At 27.9% G+C, this 8,211-nt stretch overlaps 1 protein-coding gene across 1 annotated transcript; it reads left to right on the top strand.

Moving 5' to 3' along the window:
- The first annotated feature begins 177 nt into the window (after window positions 1–177).
- On the top strand, window positions 178–8,000 carry LOC149883178 (NEDD8-conjugating enzyme Ubc12-like). Its single transcript, XM_090101117.1, has 8 exons — window positions 178–489; window positions 4,407–4,501; window positions 4,880–4,918; window positions 5,110–5,160; window positions 6,699–6,751; window positions 6,856–6,919; window positions 7,424–7,454; window positions 7,690–8,000. Exons 1-8 carry the CDS (start codon window positions 390–392, stop codon window positions 7,797–7,799), a joined length of 543 nt encoding a protein of 180 aa, XP_089957243.1. The 5' UTR covers window positions 178–389; the 3' UTR covers window positions 7,800–8,000.
- The last annotated feature ends 211 nt before the right edge of the window (window positions 8,001–8,211 follow it).

Below are 8,211 nucleotides of genomic sequence, written 5' to 3'. Positions count from 1 at the left end.
ATTAGCCAAATTCTAGAGTAATTATGAGTCAGGTTTTTACAGAACTTAGTAGTAACTTAATACTAAAACGTTTTACGGGTTTTAAAATTCACTCCTTATAACAACTTCTTTGTGCAAGTGTTTTATCTACATAACTTCTTGTTTATCTTTGCCTTCTCTTCAGTGATCATAAATAAAACCAAGGCGGAATTTACATATAATCTGGAAACAACTGTCCCAAATACAGCCGAATTAACATGCAGACATAATCTTAATATCTTTTATTAAAACTTTTATAGATAGGACTAAATGTTACGAAGCAAATTTAATAATTTTATATAGTACTATTTACTGAGTACTATTTACAAAAGCCGTAGAATTCGGTACCAATTACTTTGAAAAGCCTTAGCATGATTAAATTATTTTCATTGAAAAATCAACAAACAGATGCAAATCGTGGGTCTGGAGGAGGAAAAAGAGCTTCTGCAGCACAGTTAAGGGTTCAGAAAGGTAAAAAAAAAAAAAAAAAAAAAAAAAAAGGGTTGAAAGGAAGATATTAAGTAGCTCTATACTAGTTTATATCTTAATGTTGTATTATTTAATTTATGCAGCTACTAGATTGCATATTTACAAGGATACAAATGTTTAAAGTCTGAATATATTTATTGCAATGTCATACTTTGTTAAATTGCTTGGAATTACACATAAATCTATCGATTGTCTGGATCAATTATACTAGTTATTTTCTTTTAAGATAATTTTGAATATAATTGAAGTTTGTTTTAAGGCAAGCTTGCCTAATTTAATTATGATTTGCTGTTCATAATTAAATGCAATATAGTTCATAATTAAAGGAAGTAGTCAGAATTATGATTTATTGGTAACTTATTCCATTTCCTAATAGTTATCTTGTGTAGCTTATTTTAATGGTACTCCACGTTAACTTATACTTCTGTTGCTATTATATATTGTCTACCACCAGTATTCATTCTTAAGAAGAAATTACCTAAAAAAAATTACCTATGATAATTTTTTAAAATTACCTATAAATTTACCTATGAATAATTTAACTAATGATGATGGTTTAAACAAAAATAAGTTTAAATTCTTTTTACATGCCTACTTCCTTATCTCATGGTCTTAATGAGTAAAAGAAAATTTAACTAAATATTTTAGTATCAATCAAATATTCTACTATCAGTTATTTACTGGTAGTAAAATATTTGCTTGGTAGTAAAATACTTATCTAAATTTTGTAGTAAAGTATTTGCTAAATAGCACTCAATATAAAATATATGAGGCCATTTTTGAGCAATTAAAAAATATATTCTGATTGTTTTTGCTGTTTTAGCTTGCATTTATGTTTATATAATGAGCATCTTAACTATAAAGGAAAATAGACAATCCACTTTGCTGATCATTTTTTGTAAACTGTAATACTGTTTTATAAAATATAAAATTTTGTTAAATCTAATTGGTAATTAAATCTTCATTCCCTGGAATGTAATGAGGCATTTTTTAAAAAAAAGTATTAGCACTCAAAAAATCATACAATTGTCATTTTTATTTTTATCTAAAGTATATGTAGGTATTGTTGATTATAATGGTGCATTGAAATATTCCTAATGTTCACATTAAAAAGTAAAGTTTTTAACTGCTAATAGAATGTTACACTTGTGACTGTTAGCTACAGTAACTGTTGAAAAATTATTATGTAATTATGAGTGCACATCTTGTGTTGTATTATATAAATATAGGAAGTTATGAATAAAATTACACAATATAGCACAATTTTTATTCCTGGCCTTAAAGTGTTATATTTCAACTACTTGTTTACAGTCCATTGAAAAGCAACAACATTCAGAACAAACTTTGATTTTATGATAACATTTCAGAAAAAAAATTGACAAAGAAAGTCAAAAATCACTAAAAAATGTTCAAAAATGAGAAGGTCTTTTAGATATGTAAGTGTACTGCAAATTGCTTTCTCAAAGAAGCCCCCAAATGTTATCATTACACTGTGCTTGGTAACAACATTTAAAGTCCAATATATCTTGATGAAAGTGCTTGGCTTGCTCCTCTGAATAAGCTCCCATGTTCTCATTGAATTGGTCAAGATAAGCGTCAAGGATATGAGAGTCATTCTGCATTCTTTTTAATGTAATTTTTTATGAAAGTTTGAACCAACTGCACATAGTTCTCTTGTGGTTACCCAGCAAGCTATGAAAAACTGTGAAGAAACTGTTTCAAGCCATTTTCTCCATCCTGTTTAGTAGCTTGGCAAATTCATCACATTCTATGATTTTCTTGAGCTGCAGTCCAACCAAGGTCCAGCCTTGATCTTGGAGGTACTTTAAAGATGCTGATTCATTGTTAAGAGCAATGACAAATTGCTTAATGAAACCTAACTCCATGAGTAGTGGTGGCATCAGCACCTTCTGAAGTTTTATCAGCAGCTCCTACTAGTGATTGCTATTAACCACAGAAAACTTGGTCCATTTGGCCAGTCCTTTCTCTTATAGTTCGCCATAGTGTCATGGCTGCCTAGAGGCTAAGGAAACAAAATAATTTTGATACAGCACAGCTTTCAGACTGAGATAAACTATCTAAGAGTAGATGCTACTCACTATGGTTACAGGTAATGCCTATACATCAAATATACTGGCCAAATTGTTGCACAAGCACAGCCTATCTTGCTAACTGAAGAAGTTGCAAAATGTTTAGTGATATTTTCTCTGGTCTGTGATTTGCATGCTTTCATCCTAAAATTTTACTGCCCGAGCCTGGATGTTAAAAGTTCAGCATTAGACTTGGTAAGACCAAGGTCTCTGATCAGATTGTTGACATCTTTGTGTTTAGAGAAGTATAGGCTTCTCAACCGCATCTGTGACATAATTTAGATCTCCAATATCTTCATTGCTGTTTGACTTGTTACTGTCTCCTGAAAATGGCCGATCCCTCTTCAGAGGAGTGGAAATAGGGAACTTGGGACAGTGTGGTGCTGGAACAATGGAAGAAGGAATATCTGGATAAATGATTTCAGGTGCATTCTTGCCAAAGCATTTGGTTGAATCCATCATGCAAATTAGTAGGTGCTTGAGTGGTCAGATGGCAGCCACCAAAATTGTGGAATAAGAAATTTCATGGCTCTTTTTTCTCTCCTATAACAACCTAAAATATAGCAAACAACCTCTTGATGCCATCTAAGTAAAATAATGATTGTATTTAATTGTTCTTTAACTATGATTAATTATTCTCTTACTCAGCAAAAACATAAACTGAAATGTTGCTTCAATTTGCCTGTGTTTTTATACTTGTATGAATACTACTGGCATAATAGAACATTCTACTGGCATCATAGAACATTCTAGAAAGTTGTAAAAGTGTCGCAAAAGTTCTAAGTAGTTCTGGAAAATTTTAGAAACTTCTGGACAATTCTAGCACTTCAAGAATATTCTAGAAGACTACTCAGTATTGCTATTTTCTGTTTGTTTTAGGCTTAATGGGTTAGGAAATCACACCTAGGAACATGAAAAAAGTAAATGTTTGTTAAATAGTGTTTTTTTTTTTCACAGTCAGAGCATAGTTACAGAAAAGGTTTGCTCAGCTGGAGTATTTGAAATTCATCACAAGAGAAAGCAACAATCACTTGAATGTTTTGTTGGTGTTTAGAAAGAAGAACTTCAATATTTATGTTATCGTTCTCTTCAGCTAGAGTTTGCTAGAAACATTAAAAAGGCTATTGTCTGCTTCATAACCTCATTATTGATAGGAGTCAACAATGAGTCTATGAAGGATGCAGCAAATATCTAATATTGACATGTATAATTAGATCAAGTACTAGTCAAATCAAAGCTTACTTATTGAAAGAATATTATACATACAATCTAAATATCATTTTAAACCTACCAATCTTATTGACATTTTTAATTAAATCTTAAATGAGGGTTTTAATTAAAAGCTGTGGGTTTTATAGGAATAATTTAAAACTTTGAAAAAAAGACTGTATCAAATGTCCAAAAATTAATGTTTCAATAAATCAATTCCATACCCTTAAAATATATAAAAGTTAGGAACCTAGCTATACTTTATGTATACAAATTTACAGAGAATACACATGTTAAAAGAAAATTAATTTTATAGGATGAATTCATAAGTTCAAAAGACACAATTTTTATCACTAATTACAAATTGTTGATAATTATCAGGGCTGATATTTTTATCAAGTAGCGACCAGATAAATTTACAATTTATTTGTATGTGCTTTGCTTTATAAATGTATTTTTTTACTGGTGACTATAACACCTAATGTCTCTGAAACTGGTTCATTAGTTTTTGAAGTGGATGTAATTACTTTTTGCTTGTCAAAAGTATGGGAATCCACCAATTTATTTAAAATTCTATATAAGTATAAAAACGTATTTTAGATTTGTCAGAGTTGCAGTTACCTAAGACTTGTCAAACTGAATTTGCTGATCCAGATGATTTGCTTAACTTTAAGCTGACTATACAACCTGATGAGGTATATAAGTACTACTACGGTTAATTGACCGATTAATTACTATTAACAATTATTAAACCATGGTTGTTGTAAAATTAAGATACTAGTTTTTTCTAAAAGTTATGTTTTATCAGTAATGATGGTAGCAATTCATTTTAAAAAATACCTGGTGAGAATAGTTTTTGACTTAGGTTAACCATGACTGAATATAGAAGTATTGAGTTTAAATTTTATTTGAAGAGTTTAGAGTAAGTGATTGCTTTCAAATTTTTTAAGCTTTAAATTGACAACTTTAAATTGACCTTTGATTCAAGACCATATTGATAGAAATGTGAAACTCAAAAATCAAATGTTTTTGTTTAATTGTTAATGGTATCAATAAGAATTTTCTTTTTATAGGGGTTTTATAAAAGTGGCAAATTTATATTCACTTTCAAAGTAAGCTTTTCATTTTCAATCAATTTTGAAAATAATTTACTTTATTTCTGTTCAATTCTATTTTTGTAATAGACAATTTGATAGTTCTGAAACTATTTATTTTGTAAATTTTGAGCTAAAAAAGTTTTTTTTAATATTAGTTATTAAGTAATTTAGAAATTTTTTAAATTTCATTTTAATACCATATTTAGATTGGACCTAATTATCCCCATGAACCACCAAAAGTAAAATGTGAAACAATGGTGAGAGAGTGTTTCTTTTAGAGTATATATAATGGGATTTATATTCTATTAGAGTAAACTTTACATCATTTTCAATATTTTAAATGAATAATGAGGTTCAACTGTCACAACATTTGAAAAAAAGTAAACAAACAAACAAACAAAAAAACAAGAAGAAAAATTAAACAAACAAAAAAACTACATGAGTTTCAAATTTTGGCACTATTTACCTTCACAGACAATTATTTGTAATAAACCTGGGGTATTTTGATTATTCTGGGTTTTTGAAATATCAATAGATTTTTTTATAGTATATTTATTTTAGGTCCTATTGACTTTATAGTTTAATATATTGGTAATCAGTAGCATAGGCAGAATTTTGTCATGAGGAAGGAAGGTTCTTTGAACCATCCTTTTCTCTCTCTCTCTCAGGGGAATCGGTATGTAAAGATTAGAAAGATATGCACAAATTAAACTATAACAACAACTAACATTTGCTTAAGTGCCATCTCACTGACAGACTTTTAATTTTTATATTTTTTCAAGGCAATTTAAGTAAAATAGTTGGAGCAAAGTAGATAAAAGAAAAAGGTCTGGATTTTCTCTTTTACAAGAGAAAGTCTCCTGACCTTGCTCTTTTACAAGAGAAAATCTCCTGAGCTTTTTCTCAAAAATCTTGGTTTGTAGCTTTCAAGTTGTTTTTTTTTTAACCAAAATAATTTTTCTTTCTTTACATATATTGTTTATTTTGATGATAACATGATTAATGACAAGTTTCCCTGCAATTTAAATTTGGGTTTGGTATAAACCAATCCAAAAGTTGTAAAAAGCCTTTGAATTCAACTTGAACTGGCTTTCAAAGAACTTATTTGGATCTGTAGGTTTTGAAATTCCGATTGTCAGTCACCATTGTTAACTTTCATGCTTTTCTTACTGCTTTTTAACACTTTGATGAAATTTGCAACTATTACAAATTTTTCAAACCTGGATTTGATAGTTGATAAATTTTATATAAATCAGCTTCAATTGTGGAGATAAAGTCTATGAATCAGCACTGATTATGAAGATAAACTTTTTCTTATGCTCATTTTCTTCATTCAAAAAAATGATGCATAAAACATTTCTGCATTCAATCAATCCTTAGTTAAGTTGTTATAGATTAACTTTTGAAAGTGTTTTGAAAACTATCATTACAATTAAATTCTTTTTTTTTTTTAAATAAAACTTTGGTGGGTTAGGCTATTAAATATAGCTTGATAAATTTCTTCCAAATTTGTCAAACCTAATATTTAATTGCTTGTGTTAACTAACTTTTAAAAAGTCTTATTTCGAATTTAATAAAAATACTCTAACAAATCAATTTTTTTAGCTTCATTAATTTCTCTAAAAATTAAGATAATATAAAGTATTTTTTTTCTAATTATGCTAATTATGTTTTAACACTATTTTGTTAGTTTACACTGATGTTAATAATTAACAAATGTCTTATGTCTTTAGGGTGATGGATTATATATCATAATAATTGATTTGCAAGTATTGTTCTAAGATTTATTTTATAGGTGTACCATCCAAACATAGATCTTGAAGGAAATGTCTGTCTAAATATTCTTAGGTGAGTCAGTGTGTAATTTCTTAACATGAAAGAAGTTTTCTGAATTTTGGTTATTCATAATTAGCATTTTGCAATGCTTCAAGGTTGAAAATTTTTTTTTCTAGAGAAGATTGGAAACCAGTCTTAACTATAAATGCTATTGTATATGGTATACAGTATCTCTTTTTGGTAGGAGTTTTCATAAATAGTAAATAAATTATTTGTCTGAATTTTAGCAATCCAGGTTTTAAATTCTATTTTCTACTATTGATAAACCCTTAAAAAGTAATTAGCAAAATGTTTACTAAGAAATTACACTTGAAAACAGGATTTAAAACCAAAAAAATACCTAATGCTTCCACTTGGTTTAGTTTTGTTAATTCCAGTTCTTGTAAATTAAGCATAGTAAAAAGACTCAATGTACAAGTAGCAATTCTTAAAGTATAACAAAGCAATTATGATAAGAGACAAAAGTTTAAGAATGTTTTTTTTTTTAAGAATTATTTCAATAAAAGTAAAAAATATTTTTATTTATTTTCAAATTAATTTCAGCATCAAAAACTCTTTAAAATTTGTCTCTGAATAATTAATTTGCTACTTATCTTTTTCACTACTAATTATATTGATTTTACATATTATATTTTACATATTTTGTTTTGTTTGTTTTTATTTATATTTTTTTTTTTTGTAAAGGAACCAAATCCTGATGACCCCTTGAACAAAGGTATGTATATATTTAAGTCTTTTTAATTTGTATTTTTGAAAATAGAAAGTTTTGCTTTATCAAGAATATCCTTTAAAATGACTTAAAAAGATACAAAAAATGTAATTATTTTAAAGAAAGGAAAAAGTCTTTCTTGAAGCACAAATAACATTTGTGCTTCAAGAAAAACTTCTTAAGGAAAATTAGTGTTAATGGAATCATTTCTTCAGCAATTTGATTCTTTATTTAAAACTAGATGCAGCAGAAGTTTTGCGTCAAAATCGTCGTTTGTTTGAACAAAATGTACAAAGAACAATGAGAGGAGGTTACATTGGAAGTGTATACTTTGAACGCTGCTTACGTTGACAACTTTATAGTGAATTTTCTTCTATAACTCTTTGTAGCAACAAATAAGAGTTTGATATATATCAAATGACAACAATTTAAAATGAGTTTACCTTCATTTTGTTTTATTCTCTCTCTCCTGTAATCAAAAAATTATTATAGTTCAGTTTATTTTATAGGACAGAAAGATATTTATTAGAAATAATTGTAAATAATGCTGAAGTCTTGTTTTATCACCTCTCTAATAATTCTTTTAATCTCTCATAGTTGAATACTCTGTTTTGTATAAAATGTGCAAATTTGAATGAAAAAGTTTAAATTTTACAGCACATTGAGAATCTGTTAAAATTCCTGCAATATCTAATTATCCAAGTTTCAAGCATCTTCTTATTGTTTACAATTTTAAAGGTTTACCTAAATTCTATGGATCTTG

The sequence above is a fragment of the Hydra viridissima genome, unplaced genomic scaffold (genome assembly GCF_058129835.1).
Source record: "Hydra viridissima isolate aposymbiotic clone 2 unplaced genomic scaffold, HvirCarnegie_v1 scaffold_10, whole genome shotgun sequence".
Taxonomy (NCBI): Eukaryota; Metazoa; Cnidaria; class Hydrozoa; order Anthoathecata; family Hydridae; genus Hydra; species Hydra viridissima.
This window is presented reverse-complemented; position numbering and strand designations above follow the sequence as displayed.

Bases quoted from the DNA above. Each gene is read 5' to 3' on its own strand.
- LOC149883178 (XM_090101117.1), top strand. From the start codon at position 390: ATGATTAAATTATTTTCATTGAAAAATCAACAAACAGATGCAAATCGT. The intron at 4,502-4,879 runs GTATATAAGTAC...TTCTTTTTATAG, and splicing joins TGACTATACAACCTGATGAG to GGGTTTTATAAAAGTGGCAA. The intron at 6,752-6,855 runs GTGAGTCAGTGT...TTTTTTTTCTAG, and splicing joins GTCTGTCTAAATATTCTTAG to AGAAGATTGGAAACCAGTCT.